The following is a 17,360-nucleotide window of genomic DNA, read 5'->3' as shown; positions in this document are numbered from 1 at the left end:
ATGGTCATAGCAGCATTCACTTTGAGAGCCAAAATGGAAACAGTGTCCATCACTTAACGAAGGGATGTATAAAATGTGGCCTATCCATACAACGGAATAGAATTTGACCATAAAAAGGAATGAAGCACCGACACCTCCTGAACCTTGAAAAATGACGCCGAGTGAGAAAAGGCAGACACAAAAGGTCACATACTGTACGATTCCATTGATGTGAAATGTCTAGAATAGGCACCTCCATAGAAACTGAGAGTAGATTAGCACTGGCTGGGAATGGGGAGCTAGGGGTGATAGCTAAGGGTGCAGGGTTTCTTCCGGGGCTCATGAAAATGTTCTCAAATTGATTGTGGTGTTGGTTGTAGAGCCCTGTGAATATATTAAAAACTACTGAATCATACACTCTAAATGGGTGAAATGTGTACTATGTGAATTATATCTCAATAAAGCTGCTCTTAAAACACAGAAATGGCTTTCCAGTTATTGACCTGGAGCTCCCAGTTGAGAATGAGGTAGTGAGTGGAACTCAAAGGAAAGAACACTGGAATTTCTATCTTGCCACAGGCACTAGCAGGGTGAGAGGCAGCAGGGGTGCTGAGTGTGGACCGTCTCAGTGCACAGGGACAAAAATTCTCACCTGCCCTGGGAGGTGGGGTAATGCTGACAAGGCTATGTGTTTAGAAGACGGATGGCCAAAAGGGAAAAGGTTCAGATCCACCCAGGGGACAGAGGACTCTCACAAGGATTTGCAGCAGGCTGGAAGAGGGCTTATTTTCTAGGTCCTAACCCATCAGAGAAGAAAGGGTAGATGCTGGACAGCCCCAGAGCACAGCATGCCTGATCTAAGCTCTGACCACATGGACCCAGAGCAGGGGCAGCCATGGGACCCTGCGACGCAGCTTCAATGCCGTTGACGTGCACTGAGAATGTGTGGGTACCAGACTGGGTCATGAGACCTGGGTGAATTCACAGGCATTCCGGGTGGAGCGCCATGCACCCGCAGCCCAGCCCACATGCACGACCCGCCATCGGGTCCAAGCCCCTGGATGACCCTTGTTTTTATCCTAGGTCCCGAGGCCCAAGGTGAGCCTGGGCACAGCAGCCCAAGCTGGAAAGAGCCTCCGCCTGGGTGGGGGTGCCCCGCACTCTGCAGCTGCCCCCGCCCCCAGGCTCCGGCAGAGGCTACAGCGCAGGCAGGCAGGCATTACCTTGGGCTCAGACAGGGGCTCACACTCCCTGGTTGGTTTTTTGCTGGAATGGTCAGAGGGGAGGGAAAAGGGAAGTGAGAAGGGACACGGGATCTATGAGATGCCTGTCCCCCACCCCAGAGACACTCAGACCCCAAACACCAGCTTCACAAAGCTGCTGCCAGGGGGATATTGAGCAGGACATCTCTGCTGTGACACACTGGGTCACATGAGAGAGAGGGCTTGCTCGTCCACCACAGGGCTGATAATCCCACCATCAAGCATGCATGCTTCTGGGCCACAAAAACACTTTCTGATTGTCAAGAGGTTCCCCCAGTTATGCAAGTCTCCCTGAGAAAGGTATAACTCCAGTGTGGGTTAGCAGTCAGCAAAAGGAGGTGGGCTGAGCCTGAGGTGGGGCAAACCCAAACCCAGCAGCTTCTCTGATTTCCTGGAAGGTCTGGTCTGAGTCGTTCCAGGGATGGGCCCAGGCAGAGGGGGCTGGGCAAGGCTGCCCTCCGGCTCCCCACCCCACAGGAAGGCTGGTGGATACTCACGTAAGCAGGTTTCCAGGCGCTGACAATGAGCGCTCCTCCCGCCGGCTGCCCTCAAACGGGTTCCCAAAGGAGCGTTTCCGTATCATGGTCTTCACCAGGATCTGAAGGAGAGAGGAGGAAGCTGGGCCACCTGGGGGAGACTCCAGGCAACAGCCTCCCTTGTGCCACCCCCCAGGTGCTAGCTCCCTCTTCCTTTCTCTCCCAGCCCCCAACAGCTCCCAGGGCTTGTGGCTGGTGACTGGCCTTTGAAACACCCAGGGCAGCATCCCTCCCACCCAGGACACAAAAGCCAAAGCCATCATCAAATCTGACTAGTCCACACCCAAAACCATTTATGGCTCCCTGGCTGTCAATAAGATAAGGTCCAAAATCCTTGCTCTGACAGTCTCCTATATTAATCTCGTCTTGGTCTACCTGAGCCCCAGGGGGACCCTGTGCTCCAGAAGAGCTGGCCTGCACTGTCCCTCCTCTTCCAGGTGTCCCTGCATCTGGCACCATTTGTTTCACCTGAGCCATCGCTGCACATGCCCTCCTGGCCCATCAACCTGTCTCATCTTCAAATCTGGGCCTTTACTTTCAGTGCAAGCTATCTATGACCACCCCAACGAGAAACCCAACTATTGTTTTCCAGGTCAAATTAACAAGGGCTGCACTTTTATTTTAATTGAAATATAATTCACAAAGTAGGAAATTCACCATTTTAAAGTGTAAAGTTTAAGGGGTGCCTGGGTGGCTCAGGCCATTAAGTGTCTGACTTTGGCTCAGGTCATGATCTCATGGTTCATGGGTTCAAATCCCGCTTTGGGCTCTGAGCTGACAGCTCAGAGCCTGGAGCCTGCATCAGATTCTGTGTCTCCCTCTCTCTGCCCCTCCCTCACTTGTATTCTCTAAGATAAATAAATAAACATTAAAAATAATAATAAAGTTGGGGCACCTGGGTGGCTCAGTCAGCTAAGCGTCCGACATTGGCTCAGGTCAGGATCTCAGTTTGTGAGTTTGAGCCCTGCATAGGGCTCTGTGCTGACAGCCAGAGCCTGGAGCCTGCTTTGGATTGTCTCCCTCGCTCTATGCCCCTCCCCTGCTCACACTCTGTCTCTAAGATAAATAAACATTAAAAAAAATAATACGGTTCAATGGTTTCTAGAACATTCACATCACTACTGTCTAACTTCAGAACATTTCCTTCACCCCAAGAAAAAAAAGCAGTACCCACACCCCATTTCCCCTCCCCCCAGGCCCTGGCAACCACGGATCTGAGTCCTGTCTCTGTGGACTGGTCTATTCTGGACATCTCACACAAATGCAACCACACAGTGTGTCTGGCTTACCACACTGCGCATCATGCTTTCAACGTTCGCCCTGTTGCAGCTTGAATCAGTGCTTCATCCCTCTTCGCTGCCAAAGAACATTCCTTTGTACAGATAGGCCACATTTGTTTATCCATTCATCCACTGGTGGATGTGGGGGCTGTTTCCACTTTTTGGCTATTGTGAATAACGCTATGAACATCCAGGTACACATTTTTGTGTGTGGACATGTTTTCCACACAAAATGCTTTCATTTCTCTCGAGTACACACGCAGGTGTGGAATTCTTGGATCATGTTAGGACCATGTTCACATTCTGAGGAACTGTCAGGCTGGTTTCTACAGCGGTTACACCATTGTACATTCCCACTGGCATCACACAGGGTACTAGTTTCTCAGGGGGCTGCTTTTTAGTGCAGGACAGGAAACACCGACCAGGTCTAAGTTGCTGAGGCAGCACCCCAGGGCACCGGGTGGTGTGGCGGGAGGGCGACGGAGCTGAGAGGTGCCAAAGGTCCATCCATGTCTGAGAGGCGCTGAGGGCAGGCTTGTTCACTGCCAGTAGCGGGAATTTGCTGGTGTGCCCCCTCGTCCACTCTAACACAGACTGGGTCCCCTGCCTGGTTGGCAAACACCTGCCTGAGGAGAGGATCCCTTGGGAAAAGGTACCGTCCCTCGTCCCATCCTGTGGCCCCAGCTCAGCTCCCTTCCTCTGCCTCCCTGTCTTCTGCCTCACCCCTACTGATCTGTCTCATCCTTTCCAAAACCCAGATCAGATTCCCTCACTCCCTGGCTTAAAATCTTTCACCCATACAACTCTGGAACTTCTACTGTTGCTGGCCAGAGAGCCAAGGAAGGTTCTGGAGAAAGGAAGCAAATTAGTCATTTTTGGTGATGCTTTTGGCTGCTGTGTCCTGCAAAGGAATTTTCAAGGAAAAGACTTCAGCCCCCTGAAAGGTTCTAACCCCCACCCCCTCAAGCAGAACATGGTGCCTTTTCAAGCTGTTTTATGTGCTGAACTGTTTTTGTGTGTGTGCTGCTAAGAAGAAATCTAAGCATTTTTTAAAAACCCACCGATTTACCAAAAGGTGGAAACACTCGGCATCTGAAAAATGGATAAACAAAATGTGGCCTATTCATACTACAGCATATTCTTCAGCCATGAGAAGGAATGGCATGCTCCGAGCCGGATGAACCTCAAAAACATGATGCTGAGCAAAAGAAGCCAGACACAGAAGACCACATCCTGTGTGATTCCACTGACACGAAATGCCCAGGAAAGGCATATCCAGAGAGACAGAAAACCAACTGGGGGTTGCCAGGCGTCCGGAGGAGGGGAGAACAGAGTGACTGTTAACAGGTATAGGATTTCTTTGGTGGGGGAAATGCAAATGTTTCAGAACCAGAGGTGATGGTTGCCCAATACTGAAAATATAATAAATGCTACTTTACTATTCACTTTAAAATGGTTAATTTTATGTTACATGAATTCTATGTCGTTAAAGAAGAAAAGGAAAACACAGACTTAGAAAATGAAGGCTATGCCCTGTGGCAAGACACTCATGGTGCCTCCCTTGGGACTGTGTTCTGTGGCTTCTGGAACACACCAGCCCCTTCCTTCTGTGCCTTTGCCGGGAGTGGTCCCCTGGCAAGACCACCCACCCCGCCCCTCCCTGTGGCCTTGTCAAAGCAGCCAAACTTCCCAGCCCTCAGGACCCAGCAGAAGGGGCTCCTCCTCTGTGCAGCCTCCACTCTTGCTTCTCTGCGCTGGCCTGTCACCACATAATGGCACAGGAGGGTGATTTTTCCCACTCCATCTTTCTTACGAGGCCAGAAGCCCCATGAGGGCCAGTGCTGTACTCCATTCATCTCTGTAACCCTGTGCCTGGAACACACCGGGTGCCAGGAGGGGACTTGGACCTCCCCACTCCAGCCCGCGCCCTCGGATGACTATAGTAGCCCCTACTTCCTCCCTGGTGCCTACAGTCCATTTTCCAAGTGGGATCTTTCCAAGGCCAACTCAGGATGGTCCTATTCCCCTGACTCAAATCCTGCACGTGCTCCCCACATCCCTTGGGACTAAGATTTAAGTCTTGGCTGTGGCCTCAGGTCTTGTGTGGGCTGGCCCCACCTGCTGCCCAGACTCATGTCACTGTCCCCCCACCTTCCTCATCCTGCTTGGCTTTCTAAAGCTTCTTGTGGGCCTAGCTTCCTCCCACCAGAGGATCACCACGTTTGCTCTTCCCTCTGCCAGGAACACCCTCGGCCCAATAGTACCGTGGCCCAGTTAACACTCTGCCATCTTCTCAGTGCACACCTGCTTCTTCCAGGAGGCCCTTTTCCAACCCATCACACTAGCTACATCCCCCTCTTAGGGCTACACAGTGCCCCTTAGGGGTACACACTGCAGCCCCCCTGTTACATTATACATTTATCTATTGGCTGTTTGCCCAGCATCTGTCTCTCTAGGACAGAGGATGCACCATGTTGGTTTTACTCATCACTGTACCCCCTGCTCCCAGACCCCTAGGGTCCGACATCTTTTCCCAAGAACATCTCGGGCCTGGAACAGAAATAACCCATGGTGGGCACCTGGATCGGACGCCAGCTGCCTCCCCAGCTGTGGGCACAGGACATGGGTACAGTGGGTGGATGAGAAAGAGTGAGTGTGGGTGAGTTTTAACAGTGAAGATCATGCAGAGGTCCCAGGTCAGGGAGGAGAAGGAAGATGTGAATGGATGCCCCACCCCAGTGGCTCAAGTTTTGGAAGAAGGAGAGAGAAAGTGTGTGGGAAGCAGGAGGGAGAAGTGCAAAGCTGGGAGAGAAGGAGCCAGCATTTGGACTCCTAGAGGGGCATTTACTTGAGGCCAGACACTGTGTCTTTGTAGAAAGTCTCAGCAGTCCCCGGCCAGAGCCCGGGGCCCTGCCTGCCTGCCGGGGCCGACGTTGGCCAGACACACCCCAGGGCTTTCAAGGTGGCCATAGTGGGGTGGATTCTGCCCCTGGGACTGCAGCCCTGACCCCAGGACCTTGAGGATACTGGTCTCCCTCCTGGAGCCAGATGCCCCCCTAGGCAGGGAGGGGATTGGCAAGTGGGCAATTCCCAGAGTCTCCAAGGTTAAGCCTGAGGATTCCACATTCTGGCTCGTTCTTCCTGGGTCAGAACCCAAATGTCAGGCCATAAAAGGGGCCCAGGAGCTCCTGAGCACATGAATTGGGAGCCCATGCCCCTAGCCCTGGTAGCTGCCCACACAGCAGATGTGAGATTAGCTCAGCCGTCCACTCTGGAGCCTGAAGAGCCAGCAGATACGAATCCCACCTTGGAGACCTCCGCTTTAACTCCCACCCCTGGCACCTGCCCTGGTCCTCCTCCTGCTCCACCTGACATGCTCTGAGAGCAGGAATTCCAGAAGGGACAGTAGGATCTGTGGAGAGGAGCTACCGCTCTGCATAGTAACACAGGACCTGTCTGGAGACAGAACTAAAGCTACAAGATGCAGGGGCCTCCTGGTCTGATGTGTGTGTGACCAAGGCCGAGAGGCTGGTGGCTGTGGGTGAGGGACAGACCCGGCCATCCCCTGACTCTCAGGCCCAATATCTGCTTCTCAGATGCCCGCCTGTGTCCCGGCCTGTCCTCGCCGGCCCGCCTCAGGCTGTCCCTGTGCTCGGTCAGTGGTCCGTCCCGCCTTACCACGGTCGCCAGGCTGGGAATGTGTTTGACCGAATTCTCGACCTCCTCTTCGGTCACCTCGACCAGCGTGCAGTTCTCGTCCTCCGATGGCAACGGCTCCGCCCCGTGCCTCGTGACCCAGGGGTGCAGCTTCAACGAATGACAGGAGGGGTGAGGGGCAGGCGGCCAGCTCGCAGAGGCCAGAGAGCAAAACCAAGGCCCTGCCAGCGAGCAGAGCCAGGGAGGAAATGCGGGAGGGCAGAGGTGGTGGCCTGAGGTCAGGCATGCAAGAGAGCTGGCAAGCCAGGCAGAGGGTGGGGGGTGAGCGAAATGCGAGGAAACGTGGAAAAGACAGAGAGACAGAGAATGGGAAGGAGCCACCAGGCCGTGGTATGCGCCAGACTGCATTCTCCAGCTGGCCCAGGTCTTGACAGAAGTGATCAGATTCAGCATCTGCCTTTCATGGTGCCCAAGGAGCACCCATCACCCCTCAGCAACTCTCCTTCATGCCCGGAAGGCTCTGTTCAGAGCAGGCAGATCCTCCCCATTTCACAGAAGGGGAAAGAGAGGCTTGGGGAGGCACAGTGAGACCACTTAGAAGGACACAGTCAGGAAAGGACCCAGGCAGGGGTCTTTCCCATCCCACTACCCACCCCTGGGGTCCAAGCCCTTATCTGTAACCATTTGGCCTCCCTCTCCTCAAATGCTAGATGCCTAGGAGTTCCTGAAGGAAACCTCTAGATTTCTTAAAGAGTTAGATATGTGCATGTATATGGCATTGGCCAGGGTGTAGTGGGTGCACAGGGGTCTCTCCTGACAGTGCTTTCTGCAAAAAATGGAATTCAGCAGGTTCTGGGGGTGTCAGATTGCTCACTAATTTCCTTCCACCCTCACTGAGATTCTTCAAAGGGATGGGGAGGGTCAAGGAAAGGGCCCAGGACTTCAACAGCCAGGGTGTGGAGCACACAGAGGCCCCAGTCTGGAGGGTGGATGCCATCAGCCCAAGCCAATCGGAGTGAGCACTGGCTGCCCCACTGACAGCAGATCCCAATTCCACAATCACAGTGAACATGAGTACAAACCCTCCTCCCCACACCCCACCACCACCAGCACCTAGCAGCCCAGACACTGAGGGCATGGGAGGGCAGTGGTGCCAAGAGGGCGCAGCACTGTGGATGGAGGGGCGTGGGGCCTGGCTGAGGCAGGGTTGAGCCAAACAATTCCAAGCAGAGGACATAGGCCAGACCCCTGGTGCACATCCCATGGCAGAGCGGTGGCCCCCAGGTACCTTGATTTCTGGCACCACAATCCTTGATTCTGGGTTCTTGTCCAACATGCGGGTTATCAGGTCCTTCAAGTCCTCAGCTATGTCAGGCCTGGGGGTAGAAGACACATCAAGGGTGGAAAACATACACAGGACCACCAAGGGCTTGGCGAGGAAGATGACTTGGGACAGACAGGCAATACTCACTGATCTGGAAACTCCAGGGCCTGACTCTTGATCTTACTGTGTAAACACATGATCCGCTCGTCCATGAACGGGCACTATGAAGAGAAGTCAGGGACAGAGTAGCCGTCACTGGCTGGCACATCAGTCTGCAAGGGCTGCCACGTGCTGGCGTCACTCCACATGGGTTACAGCAGAGAAATAAATGTCCCTATAGTAGCCCAGTCTAGTGAGGAAGCACTTCCCATGCCCCCAAATTCTAGAAGAACCAGGAATGGACTTCCAGAAGGGCTAGAGCCCTTCCCAATCACACTGTGACTTTCCTCTGTAGCTGTGCTTTACTTTACCTACTCATACAGAAGCAAATACTCCTCCACACACACCTGCCCGGGAAACAATAAATACTAAGAACAATACATAAGATGTAGCAGCAACAGCAGTGACTGGTGAGGGCTTAACCTGGCCCGGGCTCTGTACTGACGTTTCTCAGAACCAATACTTCATTGGCTGCCCCTCTGCCTGAAATGTTCTTCCCACCAACAACTACATGGCTCATTTTCTCCCATCATTCTGATCAAAGCTCACCTGCTCAGGGAGGCCTTCCCGAGCTCCTATCTAAAGCACACCGTTCCCCTCAATGCCATGTGATTTCTCATCAGAGCACCTATGCCTGACGTTATATTACATTTGTATTTGCTTATTGTTTAATTCTTGCACTGGGAACATCAACTCCAAGAGGGCAGGGATTTTCATCTGTCTTGCTTCCTGCTTATTCTCCAGGGCCCAGGAACATCCCTGGTGCAAAGTAGAGTTTTGATAAATACCTGTTAATGAATGCTTAAATTATTTCTGATGATGCTCTCAGAGCCTTAAGAAATAATAAATACTCTTCTCATTTTACAGAAGAGGAAAACAGAAGCTCACAGAGGTGGCATGTCTTAAGCAGTGCAGAGCTGGGATTTAGTCTAGATTGGGCTGACTATGAAGCCTGTTCATGCACCACCTCCCAGGTGACAATCAATGCTCTCACTCAGTGGAGGACCTGACCCAGGAGGAGGAGCTCAGGTATAGTGCTGGAAAAAGAAGCCTTTATGTGGGGTGCTCAGAAGGTTGGAAAAGGTCACAGAATGGGACCTGGTCCACTCCTGTCCAAGGAAAATTATTTCATTAAGAGCAGTTACTTGAGATCAGAATTTGGATTGCACAGGTATATCCATTTGACAGACTCATCATTAACCACTTAAGATCTGTACATTTCATTATACGTAGACTTTACCCCAAAGCGGGGGGGGGGGGGGGGGGCAGGCAGGGGAGAACCACAAAAAACTTATGAGCTCTGGCTGATGACTGCATTCTGAAGCGTATGGAGGAAGTGTAGAGATCTTAGCAACTTACTCTAAAATGCATAAAAAAAAATAAGGTTGAAGAAGGACAGACGTGATAAAGCAAGCAGCGTGAATTGTTCATGGTAGAATGCAGGTGTGGCTGTGTGGGTGTTTACCACAGTTATTTCAACTTTGCTATATGATTAAAAATTATCTGAGCAAACACTGGCAGGGAAGATATTATAAACCATGAGACCAGTTTCTTAAGCTTTCCTCAACAAAGCCACAAGTTCATGGACAGGAAAAGTCCACGTTTTTATTGCTCACATAATTAATCTGAACTTCAGAGTTAAAAACTGAGGTTCCTAAAAATCAATAATATAAAACAACAGAGAGACAAGACAGAACTCCCTAAATCAATAATGACAAATGGATTTTCACTTCCATTCTAATTCTATCCCTCCAAACAATAACTTCTGGGAACACTGCTGAGAAGCACATCAAAGCAGTCCTAAGCTCAGGAAGAAAGAGGGCAGCTATTGATTTGTGATATGGGTCTCTCGTTCAGGAGTAGGAAGAGAGGTAGCACATTTGTGGTTCTTGCCCTAACTTCATCAACTATTTACCACCTCTGGAACCTCATGCTAATCCTTCTATTTTAACAGATCATTCTTCACAGATATGACTACTACATACAGGCAGGTACATTTGGAAAGCCATCCTTTCCATATTCAGGTCCAACTGTGGAAATGGAATGATACAACTCAATGAATAAGCAGTCTCCCTGCAAGGATAACTATTAACCAGGGGGCCGCCTAGCAACACTCAGGACACAGGACACCCCACCCTGTTACCTGGCCAAACACAAAGCAGTACAGCGTCACACCCATGGCCCAAACATCCAAAGCCTGTAAGAAAAAGAGAGCTTCGTGTAAGGGAACAGGGGGCAGTGAGGGGTGTCTAATGCTTCTGCCCCGCCAAGAATCAAAGCTTCTTGCCTTCCTCTAAGGAATCACCCCTTCTTGACTCCTGATCCACGGAGTTAAGGTGAGATTGATCCCACCCCACTCAAGCCTGGCCAATAAGAGCTTCACTTCCCCCAGCCATTGTGATTGGCTTAAGGATAGGCACATGACCCAGGCCTGGCCAATAAGAACACCACTTCCCCCAGCCACAGTGATTGGTTCAAAGATGGGCACATGACCCCAGGCTGAGCCAATCAGAGCCAACCCCAAGATTTTTGCTAGGACTCTTCAGAAAGAAGAATGTTCTTTCCTCTGAGGTTGGTAAGCTGATAGAAAGTAGCCTGGAGCTGTAGGTGACCCACCTACCTGGGCAGAAAACCAGTTCAAGAAAACAGTTGAGAGATGGAGAGATGGATTTCTGACTGAATCCCTGTATCTAGCCAAGCTGGATGCCACTCTTCATCTACATGATCCAGTGGATTCAGTTTAAGCCAGTGTGAGTTGGATTTTTGCCCCTTAAATCGACAGAGCTCCGCATCTCAGGCAGGTCCACACCTACCTTCCCAGAGAAGATCTTCCGGGTCTCTGAGAGCGACTCAGGCGCCATGAAGGCAGGTGTGCCCACGGTGTTAGAGAGAAGCGCATCACTGCCCTTGAACTCGTTGCTCACGCCAAAGTCGGCAATCTTGATGTGGCCATCTTCTCCCACCAGCAGGTTGGAAGGTTTGATGTCCCGGTGGATGATCTTCTGGTAGTGTACTGGGGATAGGGCGGACACCAGACAGGAGAGGAGGCAGGAACACCATGTGAGGAGCTCTATGTGGCCCACGGAATCCAGAAACACAGATATGGACCCCTCTGCTCTCTCACAGCCCCAGGCCTCTCCCAGCCTCCCCCTCCCAAACCTGCTGGATACCCACAGCTTTAAAAGATAAGGGAGAAAGAGTGTCTTTAAGGAAGTTCTCCCATCTTCAGAAAGAAGTAGAACACTGACTGCCAATAATAATTAGTAACTGCCTGCTAGTCTAAGTTGTGGGTGCCAACGGTTCATGGAGAGTTTCTGCTGAGTCTGGCTGGCTTCCAGCTAGAAGTCTCAAGACTTGTGACAGTCAAACATATTTTCACCTACTAATGCCAACACTCAACCTGCTCACCACACCAACAATGACTGGAGCCGATCCAATGGAAGTGTGGGCCACAAAATAGGATTGGGGACTTGCTTAACTTGTTCCTGCCTGGATGTCAACCCATAGGAGAGAACAATCCTACAGTGTGGAAGACTCAACTGCATTTCTTTGGTGGTAGTGGTGATGATGATGATGGTATCAGTAATAGGGCCAGCAGGGCGGCACCTGGGTGGCTCAGTCAGTTAAGTAATAGGGCCAGCAGCTCCATTTGTTGAGTGCCCAGTCTGGGGCCTAGCCCCACGTTAAGTGCTTCTCATGGACCCCATTTAAATCTCATGACAATACTACGTGATAGGCCAGGTTAAAGGACAAAATGTTTAACAACCAGAAGCAGAAAGGACACCTGCCAATCTGAACTACTAATATGTACTGGCTGATTTCAACCTGGTGAGAGATACTTTATTCCCATTTTACAGATGAGAAAACTTAGGTTCCAGGAGGTTTAACAGGATCCCTATCCCAGGACCCCTGGGAATAAGGGACAATGCGAATAGAGCCCCTAACAGTGCCTGGTACACACAGAAAGTGCCAGGGAAAATGGCCACTATCGCTATTGCTCTTAATTTTTGTGGCAGAAAGAAGGGTTTCTGCTCATCAAGGGCATGGCTTTCCACAGCTGTCCACGACTGCATCTCAGACAATTCTGTTTCCCACCCATCTGCCTGCACTCCAGGAGGGAAATCCTACTTTCTCACTTGCCATCCACTAGCTGGGATGCTAACCACCCCTGACTGAGAATCCTCCCACAGGCCCCCGCTTACGGTACTCTATGCCTTTGATCAGGTCCTGGAAGTAGAAACGGGCCTGGTCCTCAGAGAGTGGTTTAAGGGTGGGCACTTCCATCACAGGCCTGAAAGGTCAACACATGCATGAGAAGCAAACCAGACACACTGGCCTTCGCCCTCTTTCACCAGCAGAACCAAGCACCACCTCACTCAAGAAGCTCCTGCAGCTCGAGAAGTTTCAGGCGTCATACCCACCAGGAGGGGGGACACTCACCCTTGGTTGACCAGCTCAAACACTGTAGGGAAGAGAAAGGGTAAACTGTTACATTGGGAAATTGGAAATCCACCTTGTTCTTCCTCCTCTACTTCCCAAATGCCCATAAAAACACCAAGAAACACAGAAATGAATATTGGGGCCGGGGAAAGGAACAGTCCACTCAGCCCAAACTGGTCAAGGTCTTACTTAGGAAACTAGGGGTCAGAGATTTCTGATGTCCCTGGGACCCCCGGTCTGGCTGTACTTTTCATCCTCAAAACAGCCAAGGACCTTACAGCCAGGGGAAAACAAAGCAGGCAGATGGGACACAGGTGGGGATGGCTCACGGGCTCCTTTCTTCTCTCCACTCACACCTTGGAGATTCCAGGGATATAAGTGATACTAAACTATGTCCTCTTAAGTCAGGTCCCGAGACACTTTATGCCAAAGAACAGGTCTAAGGGGACACAACCCAATTTCTCTTTACTTAGACACAAAGAAGTAGCCCTAGGGGTCTTCAGAACCCCTGGAAAGTTTGGGTTCAAGAAACAAGAACATGTTTGGTTCAAGAAACTCCCACCTCCTCCACACCACCAGGCTGTGTCAGGCTACAGACCAACAATGCTTCCAGCTCCTCGACACCCCACACTTGGCACCATCAGACTCATCCCCGTGACTCTCGATCCAAAACAAGACTTGGAGCAAGAGGTGGGGGTGGTGATTTCCTCACCCTTCAAGGGCCCATCCCCTTCCTCTTAAACAGGTCCCTGCTTGGCTCCCATTCACGCACAATGTGCAGACGACTCCCACTGTGTGAACTTCTTCCCAGTCCTGTATGTGTGTGGGATCCCCGCTCCAAACCACCAAGTTAGCTAAGCTGTGTTCAGGGAATGCACAAGTTGTTGTTGGGGCTTTTTGTTTTGTTTTTTGCATTTTTAAAAACAGAGGTGAGGGGCGCCTGGGTGACTCAGTTGGTTAAGCGTCCGACTTCGGCTCGGGTCATGATCTCACAGTTCGTGAGTTCGAGCCCCGCGTCGGGCTCTGTGCTGACAGCTTAGAGCCTGGAGCCTGCTTCAAATTCTGTGTCTCCCTCTCTCTCTGCTCCTCCCCCGCTCATGCTCTGTCTCTCTCTCCTTCAATAATAAATAAAAACATTAAAAAAAAAATTTTTTTTTAAATAGAGGTGAAATTTCCAAAACATAAAATTAACTATTTTAAAGTTTACAATTCAGTGGCATTTAGTGTTCACGGTGTTGTGCAACTATTGCCTCTACCTAGTTCCAGAAAATTTTCACCCCCTCAAAAAGAAACCCTGTGCCCATTAGCAGCCATTCCCCTCCTCCCAACCCCCTCCCCCACAACCACTAACCAGATTTCTGTTCTACGGATTTGCCTTTTCTGGAAATTTCACATATATGGAATCATATGCTAAGTGACCTTTTGTGACTGGCTTTTTTACTTAATGTTCATCCACACTGTATCACGTGTCAGTACTTCCTTCCTTTTTATGGCTGACTAATATTCCACTGTGGATATGCAACATTTTGTGTATCCAGTCATCAGCTAACAAACATTTGGGTTGTTTCCACATTTGGGCTATTGTGAATAGTGCTGCTGTAACATTCATGTGCAAGTACTTGGGTGGATATCTGTTTTCAGTTCTTTGGGGTGTAAATACCTAAAAGCAGAGTTACTAGGTCATGTCTCATAGTTATTTTAATTTTGTCCTGCTTGAACAAACATAACTGGGACCATGAAGCTGTCCTTTAAGAAGTGAAAAATTCACACAGTGAATTTCAAACTCAAGTGGAAAAGGACTCTGGAGCTGTCTGTTGTTCTGAAATCATCTACCCACATTGGAATTTCTTATAGAAGAAACCAAAAGGTTGTTTCAAAGATCTCTAAGGGCTAAGGTGGTTGAGGGAAAAGAGCCAGCTCCTCAGATAAAAAATAAAGCTTAGGGGCGCCTGGGTGGCTCAGTCAGTTAAGCATCTGACTCTTGATCTCAGCTCAGATCTTGATCTCAGGGTTATGAGTTCAAGACCCACGTTGGGTTCCATGCTGGGTATAGAGCCTACTTAAAAATAAAAAAATAAAAAAATAAAAAAATAAAATGGGGCACCTGGGTGGTTCAGTTGGTTAAGGGTCTGACTTTGGCTCAGGTCATGATCTCATGGTTCATGAGTTTGAGCCCCGTGTTGGGCTCTGTGCTGACAGCTCAGAGCCTGGAGCCTGCTTGGGATTCTGTGTGTGTGTGTCTCTCTCTCTCTGCCCCTCCCCTGCTCGTGTTCTGTCTCTCTCTCTCAAAAATAAATAAACATTAAACAAAAAAAACCTTTTTTTTTCTTTTTTTAATGTTTATTTATTTTTGAGACAGAGAGAAAGACAGAGCGTGAGTGGGGGAGGGACAGAGAGAGAAGGAGACACAGAATCCGAAACAGGCTCCAGGCTCTGAGCTGTCAGCACAGAGCCCGACGCGGGGCTCGAACCCACAAACCGTGAGATCATGACCTGAGCCGAAGTCAGACACTTAGCTGACTGAGCCACCCAGGCGCCCCAACAAAAAAAACTTTTTAATAAAATAAAATAAAAAGGAAGCTTAAAGGTTCTGACCAGAAAGGAACTTAACTCCCTAAGGCCCTTTCCTGTCTTCAGGCTCATCAACCAGTGTTGGGCAAACCTGAGCTGGGGCAGATCTGCCGTGGCTTCAGGCTGTGGTTAGAAACAAAAGCAATGGCACTGAAGGTAAGGTGTCCACAGACAGGAGCTCTGGTCCCCTCAGCTCCGGCCTATCCCACCTTCATTATGGAAGACTTGACTTTCAAGAGCTGCTTCATGAATTTCTGTGCTTATTCCCAAGCACCATAATTTAGTTGGCCTGGAAGAAGCCAGCCTGTTGAAACAGGTCTATTTTCAGTCACTAATAGTTTAATACCCTTCTACGGCTGAACAATGGGTGGGGAGTTTTTAGCCTCTAGAAATACTGACCACACTATCTGGGGGTCAGGCCTGCAGCTGTAGGACCCTTGCTGATACCTGCTACCCAGTCTCATGTGCTACCCTGTCTATCCTTGACACACGTCTGTGCCTGGAAACTAAAAACTAACCATGTCAGGACTTTCACTAGAATCACATACCCAAAGTCAGGCTAGCTCCTTTCTACACTGCAGCCTCAAAAAGAGAAAAACTGTCGATGAAGTTGCCTGATTCGAATGGCTTAGGAAATTCCTCTTTCAAGCTTGGGTCAGGTTCTTTTTATACTCATTCAACTCTGCTCAAAACCCTCCAATGGCTGCCTTCTTGCTCACAGCAAAAGACAAAGTCTTACAATGGTATAAAATGTCCTCTGCCATCTGTTCCCCACTGCCCTGCACAAATGTCACCCTGGTGAAGCATCTCAAGGAGCCACCCTATTTCCCAGTCCCCCAAACTGGAACTCCTGGTTCCCCTGACCCTGCTCAGGTTTACTTTTTTTCCATGGTGTTGTCACTTTCAAAGGCTAAGCATAATATTTAAGTACGACGGTGTCCATCTGTCCTTATGAGAGCAACAAAGTGCCCTGAGGGCAGAGTGTTCTTTTTTGTTTTCTGATAAACCTAGAACAAATTATGTTTGTTGAATGAACAACCAAACTCCCCAGAAATAGACAAAAGCCATGCAAGGTCCTGTCAGGAGCCCCAAGTGAGCAAACTGTGCTGGGAATGCCATTCTGGGACAAAAATTATCTTTTATATTTTATGACATCTGCTATAGCTCCCTAAACTTCACTCATTTGCCTAATATGTTTATCATCTGGCCATTATGTACCACATAAACTATTATTTGTTTCATATTTTTCTTTAAATGACTCAGTTTAAAAACTCTGAGCTTTATCCTGGGTAATGACATCCATGAAGTCAAGAGTTATTGTGCCACTATAGTTTTTCCTACGCAATGGTAAATTAAATCTAAAAAGGTTTTTTAAGTGTCTATCCGTGTATCACTTAAAATCATCTCATATATTTAAAGTGGTGATGGCAGGGGCGCCTGGATGGCTCAGTCGGTTAAACATGCAACTTCAGCTCAGGTCATGATCTCACATTCGTGGGTTCAAGTCCTGCATCAGGATCTCTGCTGTCAAATGCAGAACCCGCTTCGGATCCTCTGTCTCTCCCCACCCCACCCCCCCCATTTATTCCTCCCCTGTACATTCTCTCTCTCTCTTTCAAAATAAATAAACTTAAATAAATAAATAAATAAAATAAACTTAAAAAAAATAAAGTGGTGATGATACCACATTTGGGAAATATTGCAAGTCTGTATTGTTCAGAGTTTAATAATGTTTCTCTCTCACATAATTTTTTAAAGTTAACATCTGATGTTATTTACTGTGTAGCTTCTAAATTGTTTCTTCAGGAAGGTTTTTAAAGTTCTAAAATTTGAACATGGAATGCACACTAGATGCTCTTAGGGAACTGAAGTTAACTTTTTCAAATGTAATAATGGTATTGTAACCACCTAAGAGAATGTTCTTATGTGAGATGCACACTGAAGTATTTATGGCCTGAAGTGTCAAGATGTCTGCTAATTTACTTTTTGGACAGTTCAGCAAAAAAAAAAAAAAAATAGAAATGGATGGATGCATGGCTAGACTGATACAGCAAATATGACAAAAAATTATTAACTGCTGACTCTGGGTAGAAGATATACAGGCATTCACTGTACTATTTTTTCAGCTTTTCTATAGGCTTATATTTTTCAT

The 17,360-nt window shown here is 49.1% G+C and overlaps 1 protein-coding gene across 4 annotated transcripts in view; it reads right to left on the bottom strand.

Moving 5' to 3' along the window:
- CAMKK2 (calcium/calmodulin dependent protein kinase kinase 2) overlaps positions 1-17,360 on the bottom strand; it is a 47,799-nt gene that overhangs the window by 4,750 nt on the left and 25,689 nt on the right. The window contains exons 8-16 of one of the 4 annotated variants that reach the window (XM_047827339.1): positions 12,638-12,659; positions 12,400-12,488; positions 11,011-11,210; positions 10,341-10,394; positions 8,186-8,259; positions 8,003-8,090; positions 6,736-6,864; positions 1,739-1,839; positions 1,203-1,245 (exon numbers count right to left, since the gene is read on the bottom strand). In XM_047827339.1, the coding sequence (XP_047683295.1) occupies positions 1,203-1,245; positions 1,739-1,839; positions 6,736-6,864; positions 8,003-8,090; positions 8,186-8,259; positions 10,341-10,394; positions 11,011-11,210; positions 12,400-12,488; positions 12,638-12,659 (800 nt within the window). The remainder of the gene's footprint in view (positions 1-1,202; positions 1,246-1,738; positions 1,840-6,735; positions 6,865-8,002; positions 8,091-8,185; positions 8,260-10,340; positions 10,395-11,010; positions 11,211-12,399; positions 12,489-12,637; positions 12,660-17,360) is intronic. The other 3 variants (XM_047827341.1, XM_047827340.1, XM_047827342.1) reach the window with 3 other exon arrangements.

The sequence above is a fragment of the Prionailurus viverrinus genome, chromosome D3 (genome assembly GCF_022837055.1).
Source record: "Prionailurus viverrinus isolate Anna chromosome D3, UM_Priviv_1.0, whole genome shotgun sequence".
In the NCBI taxonomy this organism is placed as follows: Eukaryota; Metazoa; Chordata; class Mammalia; order Carnivora; family Felidae; genus Prionailurus; species Prionailurus viverrinus.
This window is presented reverse-complemented; position numbering and strand designations above follow the sequence as displayed.